Source organism: Pinus tabuliformis, chromosome 1_1 (genome assembly GCF_031772625.1).
Source record: "Pinus tabuliformis cultivar Carrire ecotype Pingquan chromosome 1_1, CPIR1, whole genome shotgun sequence".
NCBI lineage: Eukaryota > Viridiplantae > Streptophyta > Pinopsida > Pinales > Pinaceae > Pinus > Pinus tabuliformis.
In genome coordinates, this window is record NC_142297.1 from 850,789,961 (window position 1) to 850,815,879 (window position 25,919).

General features: G+C 38.5%; 2 protein-coding genes across 2 annotated transcripts; both read right to left on the reverse strand.

Moving 5' to 3' along the window:
- Positions 1-5,863: 5,863 nt before the first annotated feature.
- LOC149216941 (uncharacterized) lies at positions 5,864-6,487 on the reverse strand. The gene has a single exon (XM_089390089.1). The coding sequence runs from the start codon at positions 6,485-6,487 to the stop codon at positions 5,864-5,866; it is 624 nt and encodes a 207-aa protein (XP_089246215.1).
- Positions 6,488-6,664: 177 nt separating this feature from the next.
- Positions 6,665-7,183, reverse strand: LOC149216942 (uncharacterized). Its single transcript, XM_089390090.1, has one exon. The coding sequence runs from the start codon at positions 7,181-7,183 to the stop codon at positions 6,665-6,667; it is 519 nt and encodes a 172-aa protein (XP_089246216.1).
- Positions 7,184-25,919: the final 18,736 nt, after the last annotated feature.

Genomic DNA, 25,919 nt, shown 5'->3' on the forward strand with positions numbered 1-25,919 from the left:
ATCCATTTCTTATCCTTAATTGCTTCTTCGAAATGAACATGGTCATCAACATGACAATATAAAGCAAACAAAAAATTCATACCTTCATCATAATTGTCACTTAAATTTCTGAACTTCTTATCTCTTTCATTTGGTGTGCAAGTGCTTGAAGAAGCACTTTTATTTCTCCTCAAGGGTGTCCCTTGCTGTCCTTGTGTTGGCGCTGCTGTTTGGGGATGTATTTCAGCCATCTCATCATCATCTTCATCATGAGACAAATAGTTTTTAACATTCATTGTTTTCTCTATGCTTCCATCCCAAGCTTCCTCCTTAATGAATTGAACATTTCTGCTCACAAAAAACTTCTTCGTAGATGGGATATATAACCTGTAAGCTTTGGATTCCTCACTGTATCCAATGAAAATACATTTCTCCCCTTTGCTGTCCAACTTCCTCCTTAGCTGATCTGGAATGTGTGCATAAGACACACATCCAAAAACTTTCATGTGGGTGACTTCTTGCTTTCTCCCACTCCATGCTTCTTCCGACACTCTGTTCATGACTGCTTTTGTTGGGCATTTATTCAAAATATATACTGCACAGTGTACAGCTTCAGCCCAATAATCATTTGGCAAATGCTTTGCCTTTAACATACTCCTCGGCATATCCATGATGGTCCTATTCTTTCTTTCAATTACTCCATTTTGCTGTGGAGTGTACCTTGTGGTAAACTGTTTGTGTATTCCATTTTCTCTACAAAAACGTAGAAATTCCTTGGAGATATACTCACCTCCTCTATCAGTTCTTAGAACTTTGATATGCAGCCAGCTTTGGTTTTCTACAAGTGCTTTGAAATTCCGAAATTTTTCAAACACTTCACTTTCGTTCTTCAAGAAATAAACCCAAGTTTTTCTGGTGAAATCATCAATGAATGTTAGAAAATATTGGCTGCCTGCAAGTGATGGAGTTTGCATCGGTCCACGTAAGTCTGAGTGGACAATCTCTAAGGGTGCTTTTGCCCTTATGCTTTTCCTTGATGGAAAACATTCTCTGTGTTGTTTCCCTAATATACAACCTTCACAAAGGTTGTCCGGTTTCTCTATCAATGGTAATCCTCTTACCATTTCTTTTCTACTCAACAAGTTAAGACCTCCAAAGTTGAGATGTCTAAATCTCAAGTGCCACAACCAATTTTCATCCTTTGATTCACTTTGGAAAGTCTCTTGTGTAACTGCTGCAATTACTTCTTTATTTTTTAAATCTGCCTTTATTCTGAGAGGGAACACCCTGTTCCTTGTCATCTTCACTTCAGCAATGCATCTTTTGTTGGGTGATCTATCCATGATGGTGCATACATCATTCTCAAAGAAGACATTGTAACCCTTTTGAACAAGTTGTCCAATACTTAAGAGGTTACATCTCATTCCAGGAACATAATAGACATCTGCTATGGTTTTCCTTTCACATTTCTTTGTAAATATTTTTACTTCTCCTTTTTCCATAACAGAAACTTTACTATCAGTCCCAAGTGTGACTTGTGATTTCACATTTTGATTTAAAACAGAAAACAGGGCTATGTTTCCTGTCATATGGTTGCTGCAACCAGAGTCTAGAAACCATATATCATCACTGTTTGTTTCAGCCATGTTACAAGCTAAAAGCACATTATCTTGGCTGATATTTTCTCTAGTGATATTTGCACTAGATCTATTATTCATATCATGTTGCTTCTTCCTACATTCATTGGCATAATGCCCATATTTTTTACAGTAGTAACATTGGACATTGGATTTTTCATGCCTTTGTCCTTGAGCAAGATGTTGTCCACTTTGTTGACTGCTGCCTTGGCTTTGGTTCTGATTTGGATTGCTGCCTCTTCTTTGAGCATTTGCTGGATTGTTCCTTCCACCTTTGTTTTGGCTTCTACCTCTTCCTCTCTTGTTTCGTCTGCCTTGACCTCTTCCTCTTCCAAAGGACATCTGGGTCTTGAAGGCTTGTTCTAGAGATGAGTTTTCATTTCTACTCAACCTCTGCTCATGTGTTATCAGTGATGCATGAAGTTCATCAACTGAAAAGTTTGTGAGATCCTTTGTCTCTTCTATGGTGGTGACAATCACATCGAACTTTGAGGGTAGGATCCTCAACAGTTTCTCCACAATCCTCCTTTCTTCAAGAGTTTCTCCATGAGATCTTATTTATGTGACCAGACCAATCACATGTGTGAAGAATGAGTCAATATTATCTGACTCCTTCATGCACAGATTCTCAAAATCTCTCCCCAGCAACTGTAGTTTTGTTGTCTTCACTTTCTCCATATCTTGATAGGCTGTTTTAAGAGTTTGTCATGCTTCTTTGGATGTCTTAGCTGCTGCTAACCTTGGAAACACGCTTCCATGCACTGTTTGATACAAGAAGAAGAGGGCTTTTGAATCCTTCTTCTTGTAGCTCTTCAACAGATCCTTCTCTGCCTGAGTTAGATTATTAAACTCATTTTCATCTGCTGGTTCTTTAAAAACATCTTCAACTATTTCCCATAAGTCTTGGGAAGCAAACAAGGCTTTCATTGTTATTGCCCAATAGTCATAATTTTTGCTATCAAATTGTGGGAGATGAGTATTAAAGATACCCATGCTAGTGCTGGTGCTGGCCATTCTTGCACTCTAAACTATGCTTCAAATATTTGACTGTGAAAATCACTGACTGTCTTCAACAGCAACACAAAAAACTTGAGAAATACCTTGGATCTTTCTTGATTAAATCTTCAGGCTGCTGGAGAAGCTGCTGCAGCAAGAAATCCTTCCTTCAGATTCTTTGACACCTTCAAAGAGCCTGGACAAGCTCTGATACCATGTCGGGAATTTCTGGTAATTCCAAACAAGAGAAATGAACAGAACAGAAAGCTTTGTTTTAAACACAGGATCTTAACACAGCGGAAACTAAAAATTGTTTTGCTGGAGAACAAAGTTTTCAACAACACACATAAAAACTTGTATTCATTAAGAGACTGTTGTTACAAAAGATTTGTCTTCCTCTATCAGAGGGATTACAACAACACTACTGTGTAAAATTTTCTTTACGCTGCTGCGTTCTGCACTGCTGTGCTCTAACTCTCATCAACTCACCACTAACTTACTTGTTACATTGTTGTTCTGGGTATATATGTAATCTGAAAAAAAATATCTCTTCTAGGTTATGCGTGGAGGTGTCATAATGGACCACCAACCACATTTACAATATAACATGGGCCTCTGATACAAGTTGGCCCTTTCTGGTGCTCTGCTGGGGTAGACGCAGTAAAAAGTAAATGAAGCCCATAACCTTTCAATGCTTTTGGCTGCTCAAGGCTCGTCCCTCTTGTTCTCGACCATTCTTCTTTAATGCTTTTGGTGAGCAGTTATGGCGCAAAACCTTCTTTCTTCTTCGGGAACACAAAAAGTAGGTTAAAACATAAATAAGGCATGGCGGTGGCGAACACAAGCCAGAACAAATCTCAGCCGTCAGACCTACAGATGAATGGCGGGATCGCATCGCAAAAGACAATGTTATCGGGGGATGAGGCGAGGTGAGAAGCGGCGATGTGCGATGATATCGTATTGCAATATCGCAATCGGCGGATACAAAAGCGGAGGGCTTAATGCTCAATGGGCAAAAGTTGCGATGTGCGATGTGCAATCACATCGCAAGATCGCAATCGCAGAAAACAAAGATAAACGGAATGAGGCAAGGGGCAAAAGAATGCGATTTGCGATATGATCGCATCGCAAAAGGAAAAACCGCATGGTTTTTCTGAAGTAAAGCATGCTGCAGTTGAAATTACAACTTCAACAACATGTTTGGACCCGCTCTCCCGCTACGTATTCTTTCTTTCGTCCTAACGAGGTCGGTGTTTGAGTTGGGCACGTGCCCAATACTCATAACTTTTTAGTAGCAAGTAATTTCGTATGTTTTACCATACAGTCCTGCAATGTTGTTTGTTTAGTTTTCAGAGAAGCCAAATCTCTATTATATGAAATGAAATTTTAACGTCTACTAAATTAGATATAGTTTATAGGATTATTAGCTTCCTTGCGTTTTGTTTTTTGCAATTTAATTTTTTTATTATTCAAATTAATGATGAGCTAATCTAATTTTCTAATAGTCTGCTCGCTGAAAAGACACTGCCAAGGAATTGATGTTAACATATTGCTGTAACTGTCCCTGATGTCTCTGAAAGCATCACATTTCAAAATGAAATGTTTTCCCAATTCCACTGCCTCAGAAGTGCAAAAAGTACACACCCGCTCTTCCCAAATTTCTTTAGGTCTTTTCCACCAACTTGTTTGGCACCATGAATCTTTGCTCTCCATGAAATGCTAGCTTCAATGTACTTTTTTTATTGGAGATCACAGGTGGGGTTGAATTCTTGAACATAGTACTTCTTATTTTTACCCAGCGCTTTTCCACATATATTCTTACGAAACTTCTCCATAACATAACTCTTTAAATCATTGCTGTTTGTGGGACAAACATTGAGATAAATATTCTATTTTTGCGTCCATTTGTTGTTTTGTCTCATCTATGATTTCTTTCTCTCACTCATTCTTTCATCAAAGATAACTTTAAGCCATTTACCTTCTCTTAATTTCTCAATTCTCTAAAAATATTTTATAAAGCACACCATAACAATTACATGAAAAGACCTAGTAATGTTAGTTTTTCACTTGTGTTACATCTGCCTATTTGGCCCACGGTAACTCTGGATAATCTTGAGAGTGTTTTAAATCCCTTCGACAAAACCCTCCACTGCCTTTAATGTGACATGAGATGCTCTCCTCCTTTCTTTCCTCCTCCCAGGGTTATGTAATTTTGTTTACAGGAAATTAATTTACCGAATTCACTTTCTTTCCTACTGCTCTCGTTCTTTCTTTCTTGCTCCCAGGGTTATGTAATTTTGTTTACAGGAAATTAGTTCACCGAATTCACTTTCTTTCCTCCTGCCTTAGCTTTGTGTTGATGTAAATTTTCCCTCTCTTTACATGAATTTTCCCTCTCCGCTAAGACTTTCGAAAGCTGTAGGAATACTAAGGATGTCAAAATCTGCCGAATATTTTCATTATACATACTGTAAATGCGGCCGCTCTGTCCTTTCTCTGCATATGATGAAACACTCTTGTTTTGGCAAGTTTTGCTGCTGCTTACAATGTGTAGTGAGAAACACCATAACTGCCTTAGACGTATTCTTTAGTTTGTCATATTCAATTCCCAACATATTAATGCTAGCATTACTTTTATTTATTTCTATATATCTTAGATAATTTATAGATGTATACCATGTGTTTTTTTATTAATTTAAAGTTTATATAGTTTTTAAATATTATATTTATTTATTAAATTTATTAATGTAGGTAAAATATATTACAAATTTGAGAAATATATATATTTAAAGATAAAATTGAATTTGTATTTCTCATGATGTTGTTTAAGAGATTTAGAAATTATTAACAAGATATATTATTTCCCTATTCTATTTAATATAATTTTTCCTAAATAGATTATTTATGTATTTTTTTATAAATATAATTTTCTTGAAATAAATTATGGGAAAATTTGTATATATATATATATATATGTGGGATGGTAATAACATTTATTGTTGATTTTTAATTAAATTTTGTTAACTAAATTCTTTTATTAAAAATTAAAATTAATCATATTTTTAAAAAGCCTAGGGTTTTTTAGAGTGTTAAATATATATATATATATATATATATATAACAGAAATGGTTAATTTTATTTAATGATAAAAGGTTGGGTCGGAGCCTAATCAACCCCTATTACATATTTCTTTTTCCAAAAAACCCGGTGGGTCATTGTCCTGTTCTTGCACAGCTGGGAAACTTCTATCTTATGGAATAGGGTACCAAACAGGTGCTTCGTCATTCTTTGAGAGTTCTCCTTGGGCTAAGAGGCAGCCCATATTTGCCCTTATGTTCGCTTCCTTGTTTAGATTTCGGAGGATGTGATAGAAGGAACTGGTGGTGAAATTCTGCAACACTTTTCTGAGTCTCTGCAGGGTCTTGTTGAGCACCAGATTGTTGAGATAGTCGTCTGTGTTTAAGATTTTTATCAGGATTTCCGAGTCCCCGAAGACTTGAATGTTTTTTTCTCCGTTCCCCTGAGCAAGTTGGCAAGCTTTGAGCAGTCCTAAGATTTCTGCCTGATTGTTAGTGCTCTGCCCTAGGCCCCAACTGAAACTGTCTTTGTTGTGACCATCTGGGGAGTAGATTACACCCCCTGCTCCTGATATCCTCGGGTTTCCTTTGGAAGCTCTGTCGAAGAAAATCGTAACTTTGCCCTGATTCTTCCACCACTTTTGAAAATCCAGTTCAGGGGTCCGGAGCCACCACTCTAGGTTGGAGCAAGGCCGAGAGGGGTTCTTTTTGTTGCTGGCTCGCTTCAGAGGTGCACCAAGCCAACTGATCTCTTCAGGGAGGAGTGCGTTGTCTGGCTTATGAGGCCGATTCTCCATAGTCTCCAGCAGCAATGCTTTGGCTTTGGCAGCCACTACAGTGGGAGAGCGCAAACTGTTTTTGAAAGTGGCTTCATTCCTTGCTAACCACACTTCCCAACAAATGAATTTTGGTATAGCATACCAGATTTTGGCCCACGTGGATTTGCTCTTCAACGCATGAGGGGATCGCCCTTTCTAGGAGGTGAATAAATTAACTACTGTGAGCTGCAATGGGGTTTGAGCATTGAGCCCGTGCATAGCCTGCATCCATACTTCTTGAGTGAAGGGGCAGTCAATAAACAGATGATCAAGCGTTTCCTGAGCCGAGCAGCAGAGAGGGCATCTATGGGGCCCGATAATGCCACGTTTTGCTAAGTTGTCTCCTGTCAGAACCCTTCTGTGCATGAGAACCCAGCAGAAGAAATTGATCTTTGGGAGACCAAAGGGGTCCCAAACGTGCTGCCACAACGAAGAAGAGTGGATCTGTGGGTGTTGGGCTTGGAGAACTGTGAAACCCTGCGATGTTGTGTAAGCACCGGTCTTCCCCCAGCCCCAATTGTCCCTTGAGCGCAGGTGCACAGGAGCCATTCCTGAGATCGCAACAAGGAAGAAGCGATGTTGAGGTTGCAACCTGTCTGGGGGGGGGGATAGCCCAAGCGAGCCAATTCCCACCAGAGTCCCATGAAGAAATATTTGCCAGCTTGTGGATGCCATGTTGAATGAGCCAGTCACGCAGATCTGCAAATTCAGGGGTGAATTTGAGGGGTTGGAGGCCCATGATCTTATCTTCCCACAACCAGATTCTTTTCTCGTTTCCAGGGATTCTGTACAGGTGTTCTTTAAAAAACTCCTAGCCTCGGCTGTAGAGCTTCCATAGAGTGGTTCCTTTACATGAAGCTCCTTCATCCATATTGTTCATTGAGAGCCCACACAAATACTTTTTAATGAGTACTTGGCTTACAGGATGTCGGTGATTTGAGAATATTTTCCATAGAATCTTTCCTCCCAAAGCCAGATTGGCCAACCCGGGGTCTCTTACCTGAAGACCACCTTCTGGTAATGGCCTTTTCACAATGTCCCAGCTTACCAGATGAATTTTTTTTTGATTCCCCTTTCCTCCTTGCCACAGGAAATTTCGAATCAGCTTAGAAAGCTGCTTGGTGATCATTTTTGGAGCCAAAAGAAACGAAGCCTGATAAATTGGAAGGGAGGAGAGGACATATTTTACAAGGATAAGCTTCCCTGCTGTGGTAAGCCGTTGATCGACCCAAGCAGTCATTTTTTCCTTAATTTTGTTGATAATTTCCAGCCAATGGGGGGCCTTGCTGGTTCCCAGAGTTAAGGGCAGACCTAAGTACTTGAATTTATCCCAGGAGGCGAAGCCTGTGAAGCCAAGGGATTGAGCAATCTGAAGAATGGTTTGCTGATCTACCTCCCAGCCATACACTGCACTTTTCCTCCTATTGACAAGAGCTCTGGAAACTCTGCAGAAGCTTTGTATAACATCGTTAAAATCCCTTGCAATTTTAAGGGAAGCACCTCCCAGGAGTAGAGAGTCATCGGCGAACAGGGCGTGGTTGATTGGCTCTGTTCCTCTCATCGCCCTGATGCCTGGAAGTGTCCCATTTAACTTCTCTGTTGTCAGCTTTCGACTTAGAGAATCTACCATCAAAATGTACAGGAAGGGGGACAGAGGGCAGCCTTGCCTTATGCCCCTCGATGCTTTGAAATAGTTGGCCGACCTGCCATTTACTAAAGGGGCGATCCATGACTCTCCTATACATGCTTTAATCAATCTTATAAAATCAGAGCTGAAGCCAAAAGCGGAAAGAACTTGGAGGAGAAAAGAGTGCCTTACCCGATCAAAGGCGTTCGCCATGTCCAACTTGATGAGCATCCCTTGCTCTTGGCGTTGGTGGCTGGAATGAATGGTTTCCTGCACAAGGATCACATTATCCAGGATATGCCTGCCTTTAACAAACCCACCTTGGCTGGGAGAGATGAGTTTTTCCAGCAGAGGCTTAATTCTGTTCGCAAGGAGTTTGGAGAGAATTTTGTAGGACACATTGCATAACGAAATTGGCCTGAAACGATCGAAAGACATCAGGTTTGCTTATTTTGGGATTAGAGCTAGGAAAGTGGAATTTGTGCTTCCTCCCACTTTGGATTTTTGGAGGAAGCCTTTGATCATTCAAAACAGATCAGCCTTGATGATGTCCCAACAAATTCTGTAGAAATGAATGGAGAACCCATCGGGTCTTGGAGCTTTGTCTGGTTCCATCATCCAGATGACATTGCTGATTTCATCTTCAGTGAAGGGCTTCAGGAGGCTTGAGTTATCCTCCTCGTTTACCATTCTTGGAACATGAGTGAGGAAGTCTGAAAATTCCTCCTCAGTGTCCAAACCTTCTTCTTTGTACAACTGCTGGAAGTGAGAGGTTGCAGCCTCTTTTAACAGAGTTGTACCTTTGTGGACAGTCCCATCAGGGGAGGTAATTTTAGTAGTGTGGTTTCTAGAAAGACGAGATTGAATTTGCTTATGAAAGAAGCCAGAATTTTTGTCTCTAGACACGAGCCAAAGATTGCAAGATTTGAGCCTCAAGGACTCTTCCTCTACTCTGAATGATCGGAGAGTGATGAGTTGGGCTTCTTGCTCATTTTGAATTTCTGAAGAGGTAATGTCTTGTAGCTCCATGTCCAATTGTAGATCGAGCAACTGCTTGGTGGTTTGTTTTCTAAGACTAGTGGGGGAGTTTGAAGGCTTTTTTATCCATTCTTTCAAGGCTGTTTTGGTGGCCTTTAGTTTCTGTTCCCACACATAGCTGGGCGATCCAAGGACAGGGATGGACCAAGCCTTCGAGACTGTATCCATAAACCCTTCCCTATCTGTCCAAAGGGGGTTGAACCGGAAGGGGATGGGCCCCAATTTTTCCTCTTCTTCGAACAACAGTAGAATGGGTTTATGATCTGATGTCAACTTTGTCAGAATTTTAGTGGAGATAATCTTCTTTTCAGAGAGGAAGGTGCTTTGAAGTAAAAATCTGTCCAAACAGGTTGAAATATGCTCCGCCCCAGCTCTATTGTTTGACCAAGTGTAGAGCCCTTTTTTTGGCTTAAAATCTAGTAAGTCCCATTGTTGAATCAAGTCTTCCACGAAGGGAAGGAAATGGTCCCTACTAATGATACCTCCTCTTTTTTCCTTTGGCTCAAAGACTAGATTGTAGTCTCCTGCTAGAATTATATTCTTGGGGGAGTAAGCATCTAGAAAATCGGACAGGGTTTGCCAACAATCTTTCTTTTCTGCATAGAGGACTGGGACATAAAGATTAAAGAGGGCGAAGGTGATCTTACTTGCAAGGTGTCGGAGTTCGGTATAGATCTAGTGCTGCATTTCGAAGGAGCTCTCGAGATGAAATTTGTCTTCCTCCCAGAGAGTGGCGAGCCCACCACATGTACCCCTTGCACTTACTGCTTTTTTGGATTTTGTTTTCCATTTCACTTTGCTGAGATCGAGAAGGGCAGCCCCTTCTATTTTAGTCTCTTGGAGCATGAGGATATCAAGGGATTCTGATTTCAAAAGGTTCTTCACAGCTTCAGCTTTTAAGGGATTCCCCAGGCCTCTGCAATTCCAAGAGACTAATCACATTATTTACTAGCAGAGGGGGGGGCAGACCCTTGTTTGGGAGGCCTGGTTCTAATATTTTTGCTGATGGACATCTCAATTGTGGGCTGGCTACCTTGCATTTTTTGTCTCTTAGCCTCTTCTTCCCTTGCCTCTCTGTGAGATTTCCTCCCAACTCTTTTCGAAGGCCTCTCGAATGTCTCATCTTCCGAGGATCCAGAGATCTCTGGAGACTTCTTCCTTGTCATCTCTACATAGGATGGGGGGCTAGAGGCTCCTCTTGGTGATCCAGCTTGTAGAGGGGTTGTTTCTTCTAGGATTTTATCTTCTACCATAGTAATGGGCTGTTGTTCGACCTCTTCGGCTGCTGGAGCTAGGGGTTCTTCTGGGGTGCTGAGTATTTCAAAGGGGTTGCTGGATGTCTCTGCTCTTGGAGGGGCTGAGCTCCCCTCCCCTTGTAGTTGTACCATGGGAGGTGCTCCGCTCCCCGAGGGCACTCCTTTCCCTTTGGTTCTGTTATTCTATTTAGCTGGAGCTGATTTCTGGACCTGAGTCCATTGTTCTCCCTTCGAGTTCTCGACCTCCTCCTCTACTTTCTTTTTGCAATGCCTAGCGAAGTGCTCGTAGCCATGTCAATTTCGGCATTTAAATGAGAGTTGCTCATTGTCTAACACTTGAATGCAAGACCAATCAGCCACCGTGAGCTTTATAGCTTTAGGGAGGCCTTCCTCCAGGTCGACTTCTACACAGATTCTCGCGTAGGAGTATTGGTCCCTCCTTTCTGCACGATCTATATATTTTCCGAGCTTATTGCCTATGGTTTCTAGAGATTTGGGGTTCCAGCAGTGCAGAGGTAAGTGAGGTAGGTGTACCCAAACAGGAACAGCTGAGGGAACATCCTGAGACAGATCGAAGTCTGGGGTCCATTGGTTCAAGTACAGACCCTGAGGGCCCATGAAATATGGGCCATTTCTGAAGATAAGATTCCTATCCTCTACTGAATCAAAGACAAAAACGAAGAAACCCTTACCGACTAAGTAACTTCTGATTCCTTCTTTGACCAGAGATCTCCAGTTCCTTTGCACCCAAGCATCAACGGCTTTGGGCGAGGGCCAGAGCCTGGTGAACTACCCTATAAGCCCTCATTCTGCTAGATTTAGAGCCGATCTACAGGGTTCTTCGGTCGACAGGGAAACCGTGGGAATGGTTTCCAACCTTTTGACAAACTTCTGCTGATGTTTGCTTGTTGGGCATTTGTTGCATGCTGCTACAAGCTTCCTAAACACCATCAGCTCGGGAGGAAGAGGAGGAGCGGCCTTGGGGCCATGGCGGTGAAGCAGCTCACAGGTGCACTCTGGATCATAGGCTCTCAGATGCCCCACGCGCGGACTCTTTCGCAAGTGACCTAATTTAACTAGTAGGGAAAAAGGCTTTTAAATCCATTTATATATTCAAAAACACATTTCAAACAATAAAACAATCATTTCCAAATATTGTATTGTTAAATTTCAGTGAAAAGACACAAATGTGTAATAGTTAGATTGAATCTTTTTAAAATTATGATTATGTTTTGAATATATAATATTTTTATTATTAACATTAGAATTTAATAAAATTAAAATATTTTTGTGATGTTTTAGGTTAATTCCATTCAATTTTAAAGTTGATGATAAATTTGTTTATTTAATTTGACCTCTTTCAATTTTAAAGATAAACATAAGATATTACATTTTATTACATTAAGTTTTTGTTGGTCATAATGATATTCCTTCCTTCTTTGTTGAGTGTTTATTATTTTATAAGTATATATCCTCCTTTCAGGAATACATACATCCATTTTTCACATGTGATTTTTAAACATTCAATATTAATAAGATGAAATAGAAATGTAGAGGCCCTTTAATAAGATAAAAAGTTGTGTTATGGAAATTTCAAAGTTATGCTTAAGGCAAATATAAAATTTTCACCTCAATACTTGAGGTTCCTTAACTCTGTTTCATATGAAATTTCAGTTTTATGGTGGAAATTTGAAATATTTATTATAACAAAATATATTTCACTTTTGCAACCAAAACCACTTGTTAACCCAAGAAAACAAACATTGGCAAAGTACACTTCAAGGGCAAAAGATTCATAGTCCAAGGGCTCAATCCACTTCATAAATTACACTGAGAAAATACTTTATAACAACAGATTGTTACAGTCCTAAATCTACCCCGTTAGTTCCTTCTTGTTTGTTAGATATGGTAAGGGAATAATGAAGTAAGATAGGCAGAACTGTTGCTTCTCACAACCTGTTGTTGACAAAACAAAAGAAAACCAATGTCTATTTTCATTTTCTCAAGGTTTTATCTCTAGTGGTCTTCATGATAAGCATTGCATCCATAACCCAACCTCTATTTCTATTTCCTCAGTGTCTTCTCTGTAGGGGTCTACATGATAAATGTTGCATCCATAACCTTGATTTTTCCTTGCTTTCACTGCTTCATGGTTCAAATGTCCTTGGTAAGTCATGTTTACATGTTAATGAATTCCCTATTATGGTCAACCTCACTTAGCAATTTTTCTAACTGGTCAGGATAAATCAATGTACCAAATAACCTTAGAAACTATTCATTAACATGAGAAACATAGGTTTGATTTTCAGATCTGCAATGCACAATATTTGGACAGTAAAGTTACACTTCATATTACAACATAATGAAGAAACAAGTAAATATTGTTAACTCATCACTAGCTAGTACAACATACCCTATTTGCTTAGCACAAGCTAGTACACTAATTGCATCCAAAACTTAGCTAGGATATCCATCATTAACATCAAACCCTATCCAACAATAAGAGCTCAAGAAGGCATCATAAGAAGCTACTCTTAGCCACTCCAAAGGCTAAGCAACAAGCTAGTATCAACACCCCCAACAACTCCACCCTTGATCGCTGACTCACATCTCACAAATCTTTTAGGAGGATCGCCAAGCTTGCATCACACAAGCTCTCAATATTATTCAATGCTCTAGTACTCATGTTTTACTCTAGGGCTTACTCCATGCAAACCCAAGGGATTCTTACATCATTCAAGTAAAATGCCTACAAGATAAACTTTAGTGCTAGCCTTCCAAGCTTCTTGTCAATTATAGTGTTTGAATCATACAAACCCTAGGCTTTCTTATCATGCATCACATAAGTACCAAGAGCTTTGAATAGTGTTACAATGGAATACCAAGAATACACCCACATAAGCTCCAAGTTCTCTTCAAGCTAAGAATTACACCAGGATTTAAGACTCCTCTACTCCTGGAAGAATTTTCCATGCATTCTTCCTCCATGTCACACAAGTAAAATAATCCTTGATCATACCGAGTTTCTAGTCTTCTTTTATCATGTCTTCTCTAGTTTCGTATCACAAACCGTAGTTCTACCTCTCTCACATTAAGGCGTGAGTCAAGGCTACTCAACAATAATACAAAGGAGTAATGACAATGAGCCAAGCATGCATTAAAGTCCTTAACTCCTCTCAAAATCATGTTCCTCTCTAGGACAAACACAATCCCTAGCTTCCTCTTGGATTGCACAAGAAAGGACTCTAAGAAGATATTCAAGCACTAATAACTATCTTCATGTCTCTTCACAAAGCACTAGGATCTATCTTCTTGTCTCCTCTACAATTTACATCACAAGCCCTAGGTTTTACACCCTATAAGACTTATCCAAGACAATTATAAAGATATAAATGTGATTACATCAATGGTAAGTAATGGCAAAGGTTCTCTTTTCCTTTCATAACGAATAGGTGAGGGAGGCCCACAAAAGGAACCTTAGATTTAAGTCAATAAGGGAACCCCGTGGAGTTCTTTACAATACAAGGATGACAAATGTTAAAGTAGGATTTCACCCAACCCCAAGTTGTTGTGCCTTTCTATAAGAATTTAAAATGTGAGAGAAAATAATTAACAACAATAACATAGAAACATGCATACTTAAATCACATATGATTTATCCTAGAGAACCCAAACTTGAAAATCCAACCAATATGTCTATTATTCCCTTGCCAAAACTTGAGCAAGCCAACCAAGTGAGCCTTCACTATTCACCTCTAGGCACATTAAAATGTAGTACAAACGAGCCTTTTAAAAACTTCAATACATGTAATCCATGGGAAACAAAAACCATTGGGTTGAAAGCCACCACAGTTGATCTATCTCTTTGAATCTTTCACTGAGTCAAAGTTTAACCGAAAATTCGCCCATTTAAACTTGACTTGTGGTTTTCCTTGACCACGTCTAGCTAAGCCATCCAAGTGAGACTTCACCACTCACCTCTATGCCCTACCTTCCTCGAAGTCTATAACCAAAGTATTCAAGAATTCAACATGTCCTCCCTTACCAGTTACGTCTACCTCTAGACTTTATAATTACTTTACCAAGGGTATTGTTGAGGAAAATTAATTACCTATCATTTAATTGTCAACCCGGGGGTTTCGTAAAACTTGCGAAGCATGCGTGCACTATATATTCTAGAAATTAACTTTCAATTTAGATCAATCTAACTATGAAACCAAATAATGACAAACCAAATTCAACTATTTTAATTCAACAATCAATTCAAAAGAAATTATAGTACAATGTGTGGAATTAAATTTTAATCTATCCCACTTGCAGGAATTGAAATCTTAATCTACCACACTTTGCAGGAATTGAAGTATTAATTTGCCACACTTTCAAAAATGAAATTGCATGAAATGAAATCTACTCCAAGGAATCATGTGTGCATTATCAAATCAGGATCCTATGAAATGAATAATAAAAACCACATGATATGAAATGAAAGCAAAAAAAATCATTCTTAACCTCTAGATATGAAAGCAAATAAAAACAATCACTCTTAACCTCTCACACAGGAAAAGACATGAAAGAAAAAAATCTTAATGTATGAAAGCAATAAATCTTAATCTATGAAAAACAATACATCTCACACATTGTAGGTGGTCAATCCAAAAACATGAGGGATGGAAAGTTGAGAGGCTCCAAATACAAGCATAACCAAATCAAATTGAACATCACTCATGAGCATGGTGCCAAATCCAAATTCTATATTCAAAACATGAGCATTTCCCCAACGTTTAACATGTATTTCAAAGGAGAAGGCTCTCTTGTTTATACAAAAACATAAGAAGTTACCTCATTAACGGAGGTCCATTATTCTCTCCCTAGATCCCTAGAAAATCTCATAGAGTTACAACTCAAATAGGTAATGATGAGACACATATCCTCTTTGACCTTTATCCAAATCTTCTTATGTTAAAATTGGCAACTAGGGCCAAATTCCATGTGGGTCAGCTTATTTATGGCAGCTGATATTTTTATTGGATACTTCTCATCAAGAGGTGTAGGATTGATCTAAAGATCATCCAATTCCGATGAGTATTTATGAAGTTATGAATTTATTTATGTTATGGACAAATTGTTAAGTCAGCCAGCAACTTATGTAGGCTCAAGAAGCCCAAACGTCATGTCCATTCAGCCTATACGTTTTTGGTATAAATAGAAGAGGAGTTGATGTCATTTGAGGCAGATACACATTGAGGTGATCTCGTCTTCTCCACGTCTTGGGTTTTTGGAGCAGGAGAGAGACACCATGAGAATGTACGCTGGCCTATGATGCTCTAGTTCTAACGCACAACAATACACAGTAAACATGATGCCATATACGCAACCACGATAGATGGAAGCCGCAGTAGAAGGGAGCCATGATAGATGGAAGCAGCTGTGGTACGTTGCCCTAAGCTGCAGTGAGCATGAGAATATGCTCTTGAAGAGCCGCAGTCACAACGCTGTTCATGAGAAGACCTTAAACGCAATTCACGGGCAATGACACAATGCAACAACAGATATATATATATATATATACACACACACACACACACACACACGTAGGCATACAACGCAGCATGGAAATATATATATTACACACTGTACAAGGATTACACGCACAACAATGCCCTATACTCTACACGCAGCTCAATATGCAGTCATGGCAATATCTGATATGTCATTCAAGGTGACACGCAGTTCATACGTAGTCATGGTAGTATCTGATATGCCATTAATGGTGACACGCAACTCATATGCAGTCATGGAAATATCTGATATGCCATTGATGGTAACATGCAGTTCATACGCAGTCATGGTAATATCTGATATGCCGTTCATGGTGAAACGTTGTTCAAGGAAACCTGATACGCTATGGTGAAACCAGATACGCTGTTCAAGGAAAACAGATGCGCTAATCATGGTAAAACCCTATAGCAGTAATGGTAACAATGAAGCCGCAGTCATAAACAAATCCGCATTTCTATATGGGATAAATCTAGAATCTAGATCAACCTCCTCTCGGCATACCTGTAATAAAATATGATGCTCTCGGATGGATAAGTCAGCCTTCACTATGACATACCTGTAGCAGCATCAAACAAGATGTATTGCAGAGCCATGGAAGAAGTTTCCATCATAACAGAGATTCTCGACATACATAAAGAAGGAGACTATATCATCACAACATGAGGTAGTCTCATCATACTTCAAGGAAGAATGATAATGATCATAGTCTAGATCATCACTGAAATTGATCATACATAGATGTGATCTCATAGTCTCGGAAGAACTCAGGGCAGCATGATGATGGATGAGATAGCATGATGATGCAGCATAATGATCATGGACAACATGATGTATGGGCAGCGTAATGTATGAGATCATGAACGGCATGATGATGCATGATGCTGCTACACGGTAAGGTGCAGCAAATGGACGAGATGCAACACGATGATAGGTGAAGGAGTCACCTTGGAGAATCAGTTGAAACAGAATGTCTTCAACTGATCTCATCGTTATACGAAATGATCTATGCTAGATCTAGATAAGTCAGACTGTTGATTTCTGTTGTAAATGTATTCTCTCTCTCTCTCTTTCTCTGTTGAACTTTGAAGAACATAAAAGAAGAATTGATCAAGGGTTTCCCCACACATTGTGGGGTTTGTCCCTGGCTAGTGCCACATCTTGTGTCCTCTTGTCTTGGCTTGTCTTCTACGATTTATATTTATGTTCTATCCGCAGTTTATCTTAATGCTAATGTGATTGCTAACTGTGAAAATTTAAATAAATTTCTCTAGCATAGAACATACCTAAAACTAACATCTTCCATATCTTGAAGGGAATTCGAATTTAAGCATTGTAGGCCACATAAGGATGTCTTGGAAGCTTCCAATTGACCTACACATGTCATGAAACTCAAGCCACTTTTAAGTATTAGCAAGTATATGCCATTTTTCTAAGTTCTAGCCATTTAATTCACTTATAATACTAAAAATCATTAACTTTTGGAAAATACAAATGGAACCCATATAATTATGAAAATGGAGGCTAATGAAAGATTATATGGTTATGGAGTTGTGACATGTGAGCGAAATGGTGGCGATAAAGTGAAATTGGATGATAATTTGAATACAGTTTGGAGACTCTACAGGGATGCATAACTACCCTCTCTTCACCTTAGCTCTGATACCATGTTGGAGAATCAAGTAGGCCAGTTATTTAAACAATTCTCGTTATCCTTAAGAATTGCTTGGAAACTTATATTAGCTTCTTATTGTTCTTTATTAAATTCTCTTCATCATAAAATCATCAAGAACATAAACCATGGAGTTCATAAAAGATAATGGACACAAAATATAGGCTCCAAGTCAGTGAAAAACCCTTCCAAGGGGAAAACCTAGAAAGAATCTCTTCTCTTCTTATAGAATCAGATTAAATGAGAAATCCAAGACCCAAAAACCAAAGTCAAGACCTCCTTCAAGCACCGAGTCAAATCTCCAAGGATTCCTTCCTTAAGAAAGTCAAGTCTTCAAAGTCAACGAGAGTCAAACATCCTCCAATCTGCTTCAAATCACAGTTTTGGCTATTTAACCCAGGTCTAAAATTCAAACCTACAACTTCGGTGTTGATTTCTGATAGCATCAGATGTTCTCTAAGCCTCAAAATTTGCAGTGAGGCTAGGACACATGTATCCCACAATACCCAGAATCGTTTAGGGAAATTCCACCCGGAGACAGTTTTATTAAAATAGTTAATTATTTTTAATGGTTGCCTAAGTCAAAACTTAGGAAATTAAAATAATTAAAGAGTATTAATCAAACTCGGGGTGAAAATTCTATAGAAGATGAGGATCAAGCCAAAATGATCTAAGCCATTGATTAGAATCTACTCTGGGTCATTGGTTCTCAACGAAAAGATTATAAGAGGAGGCTTGATGGGCATTTGGAAAACACATCGGAGAGAGATCAAGAGATCGAATTTCTCATAGAGGGCAACCCAGCATTTGCTAGAGAATCGATTGAGGATATTTCTTGCAGTGAGAGGTAGGGATAGTAGATCGGAGGAAGCTTTCCAGATCCGGGGAGTGCAAGGCAGAGAAGGCACGGAGTAGTTTAGTGAGGCAACATAGTGTCATGCAGACGCAACACAGGGCTTCAGAGGGAGTTCGAATTCTAGCTAAGAGAGATGAGATTCAGTGTAGGAAGCCGGGGTGTGAGACTTGAAGGCTTGAATATCAAATTTCGAGTTAGCAGGAGGTCAACGGAGGGATTGACGCAAAACCCAGCCAGAGTGATGCAGTTTTGTGTAGGTTGACGCAGAAGCTTCCTAGAGGCAACATGGGGCCAGTCAGCAATCCCTTGATCAGAATCGAATCTCCCATAATAGTGTGAGATTTCTCTCACTAATCTTTTTGCCAGTTTCCCTCTGTATCAGATAGCCAGTTGGGCATCCAATGAATTGTACTCAGGTTTACTACTACGTAATAATTAAAACCCTCAACTGCGACACCGTTTTTCCCACATTGGGTTTTTCCGGGGACATTTGTCCAAAAATAACGGTGTCATGTGTTGTGTATTTCTTTCTTGCTCAGTTTCTTATTTCCGCATTTAATTTAATTGGTGAAGACTGCAGTGTATTAGTTTCGGTATTCGCTATAGCATGCAGTAAATAATTTGTTCAGTAATTTAACAAATAGAAGATACTTAATCAGTTGTTGCAGTAGAATTTTGGGTCTTCCAAATTTCCACATTTGACCCCGCAGAAACCTTAGCTTTTGTGCACACGTGAGCAAAAACGTTCACAAAAGTTAAATTTTGGTTTCTTCTTGAGATTATTCCTTCTCCTAAACCTTCACTTTCTTTTCTTCTTGCAAATCAAGCATGCTTGTTGTGTGTGCTAATGAGTTCAAAGTTACTTATATATATATGCTTCTCATGAGGTCGAATTAGGCCTTTTTAGGCTGACTTCTGCTGGCAAGGTCGACTTGGTCTTGGAGGTTACAAATGACTTTCTAGATACAAAAATAATATATTTTACATGTTACAAATTGCCCAAATGGGTCTTATACAAATGATAATGACTCTTTTGACTAGAGACAAATATTTTCTTGACTTGACAAACCCTAGGAGCATGAAATGCATGCTTGGCCTAGTTGGCCATTCAAATAAAGCATGAAACCCATGCTTGAAAGTAATATTTTTCTTTCTTCTTTTGTTTGTTACATAAGATATACATAATGACATGAGTACATTGACAATTATGAAGACTGAAACTAGTTCCGTCACTTCCTCTTAACTAGGGAGGTATTCATAATTGTACACAGAAGGTATAAGGATTCTCTCAAAGTGAAATATTCTCATAAGAAAAGTCAGATTGATAAGCCATATTTAAGCATCAACATCATAACCAACACTGTCAACATAGTAAGGCCATAACTAACAAGCTCTCTTTATATTAGAGCATAATGTTGGGAGGCTTTACGTGAGACACGACACTACCTCTTAAGGCACATACTCCATCCATATGTTCACTAGGTATGTCCTTTTAGGACTATTTTTATCTTGGAGTACCAATCCTCAAAGAATATCAATCCTCTTTGACCACTCTTGTCTTGGTTACCCTGTCCAATCCTCAAATGGTGTTGTTTTATTTCATATCTTGGATTACTTATCCTTAAGGAGTATAAATCTCAAATTCTTATCCAATGCTCCATTCTCCTTCCTAGTGCCTTCACTAGACTTACGACTTTTAGTCTTGGTCTAGTGCATGAAACATGGAGAATATGATGTCTAACATCACTCCCTCTCAACCAGAGATGAGATCCTCATTCCCTCTTGATTAGGAAATAGATTCCTTCTCCTTAAACATTTTGAGGAGACTTCTTACTCCCTCTCAAGCATAGAGGAGATTCCTTACTTGCTTTGAATTTGGAAGTCATAACCACAAGGTCTTTTGTGTGCCTTCATCAATAAATCAACTACTAGTTCTTCAGGGAGATCAAGTAGTTGCATGGCTCCTTTTCCTCACCATATTTAAGCTTTTTATCTTTCTGGATATTATGGAGCCAAAATTTTCCTTGTGACAGGGCTTAGGCCATCATCCTTTCATATCACTTTCCTTTAGTCATCATCAACAAAGAAATTATATTGAACCAATCAAAGTAGAGCTTAGTCATAACTCCCGCTAATCATGAAAGTGATCTTAATCATCATATGAACATCAAATTATCTTTTTATTCTGCTACCTTTCAATTCCAAGATGATGTAGAAATCTTGACCACATAATCATCTAAGGATTAAAAAAACCATTCACTCAATCCATGTATTCATTGAGTTAAAAACACACAGTTGTAGATATACTTTCTTTAACTGGCATTATGCATTCATGCAACATCCTTCCAAGTAGCAAAACTGTATACCAACCAGATAACCAATATCGAAATATCAATATCATAATTACCTCATTATGATGGCCTTTAGTCAAAATGTTAGGTTTTTCTTTGAGATTAACATTCTTCCGGATGTTCTATTTCCATATTGTACAAGATTCCTTCTCCATGCATTCACTTTGAATCAAAGTGCTCGTGAAACTAATTAATGAACAAGCTACAATATCTTCTTCCTTGGAGTTGTCATTGCCAATTATCTTTCTTTCTTTAGGAGAACATTTGGTGTTGATCAATATCATCATGCCATCTTGTGGAAGAGTATCAATCCTTAACCATGCCAAGGCAGATGAAACTCCTTATTCCAAGTATCGAGTGTCCACATGGAAGACTTCTCAAGCTCATGTCATCGAGCACATCCTTATGACCAATGCTTTCTTACAAACTTCTTGTAGACACGAATTCTGCATTTCAGGGAAGAGTTACTAAAGACACATGCATACCTTTAACCATCTATCCATCATCTCTTTGAATGAGCTTGCTTCTTGTCCTTATCAAAGATAAGTTTCCCTTTCAAAGAGGATAAAAAAATTAATTGTGCCTTTCACACTGCTTCTTGACCATCTACATGTTTTAATCCTTCAAGACTATTGTTTCCATACTATATGGAATATATACTAGTCATGTCATAATGTTTCTTTCAAAAGCTTTCCCTAAATGATGGTTCTTATTGGAGGATCTTGATAAAACTTTCTACAACATGAGTATCTCTAACAATATGTTGGAAAACACTAGGATGAATTGTGATGTGCAAGATGGTACAAATATTCTCATTCTTGTTAGCGAGATGAATTTTTCCAAAGCAATTTGATCATGTAGACTCCAATTCCTTTACTATCACATGCTTCCTTTTATGATGCCATGCTTTATAAAAACTAAGACTCTTCTAGAGAATGAAACTATGCATGCTACTCTAACTGCTACTTTCTAATAAAAGAAAGATAAACTGGAAATGAACCTAATAGAGATGGAGCTTCTTTCAATAATATAGATCCTTGGGATCTTCACCTTTCATATTCTTCCTAGGTTCTTCCTTTTCTTCAGTTATGTGAGCTCCACTTCTCTCCTACCTTTTGTTGTTTTTCTTGTTTGGAAAATCCCTCTTAAAATGTCCATACTCATTGCATCCAAAGCATTGTAGCTTGGACATATCTAGTTTTCCTTTGGACTTTCCAAACTTCTCTTTCTTCTTATTGGATTTTACAACAAAAGCTTGAGATTTTTCATTTGATTTGGCGTCATCCTTTGCCTTTATCCTTGTTTCTTCCAAGATACATTGAACCCATATTTCATCAAAGGGAGTAGTATCTTTTCTTGAGTATAAACTAGTTGCAAAACTTCTCCATTCAGATGGAAAAGCATTTAGTACACAAGTAGTTATCTATGAATCGAAAATGAATTCCCCAAGCCTTTGCAACTGATCCCTTAATTGTGAGATATTCATAAGATATGTGGACATATATTCATCATTTGACATCCTTGTTCTATATAGTTGATTCCTCAAAGATATTTTCTGACCTGATGTACTTATAGAGGACAATTTCACCAACTTATCATAGATAGCTTTAGATGTACTTAAATCAGCAACAAAGGAAATGAGATGATCCTTTATGGATTCAATAAGAATCCTTTGTGCCCTCACTTCTCCCTTCTTGTATTTTTCTAATTCTTGAATCTTCTATTTATCTGGTTGAGTAGTTTCTCCAAGAACATATTTCATGACTCCATTTTCTGTGAGCACCAAATCAGTCCTATTCTTCGATTCTAGGAAGTTTACCGAGCCAATGAGCTTGTTGCTTTCTTTGCAAAACATAGTCATTTGATTTGTAGGTTGAGATATGGAATATAATATGGTACTTACCTGTCAAATGAGTGTCCTTATAAATGATGCCTTCAAATTTCTTGAAACCTTCAAGAACCTTCAAGAGACTATAGAGATGTCCTTCGACAACAAAGAGCCTTCAAGAGAGAAAGATAGATGTTCTTCTGCAAGATGTTGGGGTGCACTAGAAAACCCTCAACTTGATGTAGTAGCCTTCCTTCTTAGATCAATAGGTCTTATTCCTTGTACCCTTCCTTGTGTCCTTAGCAAATTATTCTCTTTAACAAGCAACTTCCTTTTATGCCAACATGATGATCTTCATGCTGCCTTCTCTTCACCTTAGCTTTGGCACCATATTAGAGAACCAAGTAGGGAAACTATTTAAACAATTCTCCTTATCCTTAACAATTTTTTTTCAACTTTTATTAGCTTCTTATTGTTCTTCATTAAATTCTCTTCATCAAACAATCATCAAGAAAATAAACCATGAATATCATAAAGACAATGGACACAAAATATAGGCTTCAAGCCAGGGAAAATCCCCTCCAAGGAGAAAACCCAAAAATACTCTCTTCTCTTCTTATAGAATTAGATCAAATGATGAATCCAAGACCCAAAAACCAATTTCAAGACCTCCTCCAAGCACCAAGTTAGCCCCCCACGATATCCTTCCTTAAGCAAGTCAAAGTCTTCAAAGTCAACAAAGAGTCAACTCTCATCCAATCTTCTTTATTTTCTTTATTAAATTCTCTTCATGAAACAATCATCAAGAACATAGACCATGAAGATAATAAAACACGATGGACACAAAATATAGGCTCCAAGCCAGGGAAAAGCCCCTCCAAAGGGAAAACCCATAAAGACTCTCTTCTCTTCTTATAGAATAAGATCAAATGATAAATCCAAGACCCAAAAACCAAAGTCAAGACCTCCTCCCAGCACCAGGTCAGCCCCCCAATATATCCTTCCTTAAGCAAGTCAAAGTCTTCAAACTCAACAAAGAGTTAACCCTCCTCCAATTTGCTTCAAATCACAGTTTTGGACCTTTAACTCAGGGTTAAAATTCAGACTTGCAACTTCGGCCCCTAGCACATTACATAAACCCTAGTTTTTTCGCACGTGTTAGCAAAAATGTTGACAAAAGTCAAATTTTGGTTTCTTCTTGAGATTCTTCCTTCTCCTAGAACTTGTCTTTCTTTTCTTCTTGCTTCTCATTGTAGATCAAAGATGCTTGTTGTGTGTGATAATGAGGTCAAAGATACTTCTATATATATATGCTTCTCATGAGGTTGAATTAGGCCTTTCTATGTTGAATTCTGATGGCATGGCCGACATGGCCTTGGAGATTACAAATGACTTTCTAGAAACAAAATAATATCTTTTGCATGTTACAACTTGCCCAAATGGGTCTTATACAAATGATAATTACTCTTTTGACTCAAGACAAATATTTACTTGACTTGACAAACCCTAGGAGCATGAAATGCATGCTTGACCTAATTGACCATTCAAATAAAGCATGAAACCTATGCTTGAAAATAATATTTTTCTTTCTTCTTTTGTTTGTTACATAAGATATACAAAATGACATGAATGCGATGACAATTATGAAGATTGAAGCTAGTTACATTTTCCAACAACAATAGTATGTCCATTTAAATGCGGTTTAAAAAATTTTAACTACGTTATATATATATATATATATATATATATATATATATATATATATATAATTCATTGTTGTTATCTTGACACTAACAAATGCCACTGTCCTCTTACCTTTGTACACTTTGCCTCGATTCTCTCCTTGGCCCACTGAAACCCTTGCTCATCGACAACTCCAAATCCTACAATTTCCACATTATAAATATTAGCAAAGGCCCCTTTGAAATCTTCAAACTTGATTGTATTGTATATTGTTGAAAAAAAATCAATGAATTACCACTGAATACTTGGGTCCAAGGGACTTTAGGAATCTATCACAATACCAAAACAAGTCAAACCCTTAGCAATAAAGACATCCCTATGATGTAAAAATATTGTTTTGATACCAAATGAAAAAATAAAATGCAAGAGAAAAAAATTAATAACAATAACATAACGACATACACACATAAATTACACACAATTCATCCTAGAAAACCCAAACTGGGAAAAAGTAGCCAATATATCTATTATTCCCTTGATCAAAGTTGGCCAAGTGAGCCTTCACTCTTGGCCTCAAGGAACATTATAGTTGGGTGTCTGTTGATTTTTGGTAGCTTGGGAGGTACTCCAAGCCCTAGGGTTCGGGGTTTGGAGGTTGGAGCACCACAATAGGGCATTGTGGGCTTGGAACCCAAGATGTGGGCTTTGCACCCAAGCATGTGGGTGTGAATCCATGAGGCCTACTAGACATGTGATGGATGGAGATGATAGAGGACATTGAGACGAATCCAATGCAACAAAAATCATCAAAATCTTAGTTGTCTATGTGGAGATATGAATTTTTGAAGGTAAAGTGTGGGCTTGTGGCATGAGGTTCATGTAGGCTTGAGTTGGACAAGACACATGACAGGTTGACAAGCCCTCTTTGTGCAATTCATTGGATCCTTTCTATTGTGTATAAATAGAAGGTGAGTTTGGAGTCATAACACATCATCCAAGTGTAACATTTCATAGTAAATAAACTTTTGAGGTAGCCACAACTCTAGGAGGAAGGCCGATTTTGGAAATAAGGTTGTTTTGAAGTCTGTTCATAACTATTTCAGGGGCCGAGGAAGGCCACAACCTCAAGGAGCAAATCTGGGTTGGTTTTGAGTGTGTTTAGTGGAAAGTTGTCTTCATTTGGAGGTGTCTCATGTCTGGTTTTGAGAATAGAGGAGGGCCACAACTCTAGATCACAGTTGTGAAGGTGCTGCACGCCTCTTTGGAGGGATAGAATAGCCCAAAATTCAAGCACGGAGCGACTGTGGACTATTATCATGCCCTAACCAATGGACTGTTATCATGCCCTTCACTCCTCCGTTATCAAGCACTGATGTGGACTATTATCATGCCTTAACTAATCAACCTAACATACAATAGAGTGACAAGGTGATGTTGATTTTATGTTGAATTTGTTTCTATATGGATGTGGTTTGTATTGGACACCTTGTGGATAGTTGGAGGCTAGTGAGAAAGGGTCCAAGAGTAGCCCTAGAACAATGGAC

Excerpts from the sequence above, each read along its gene's own strand:
- LOC149216941 (XM_089390089.1), bottom strand. The coding sequence starts at position 6,487 with ATGGAGAATCGGCCTCATAAGCCAGACAACGCACTCCTCCCTGAAGAG.
- LOC149216942 (XM_089390090.1), bottom strand. The coding sequence starts at position 7,183 with ATGGCATCCACAAGCTGGCAAATATTTCTTCATGGGACTCTGGTGGGA.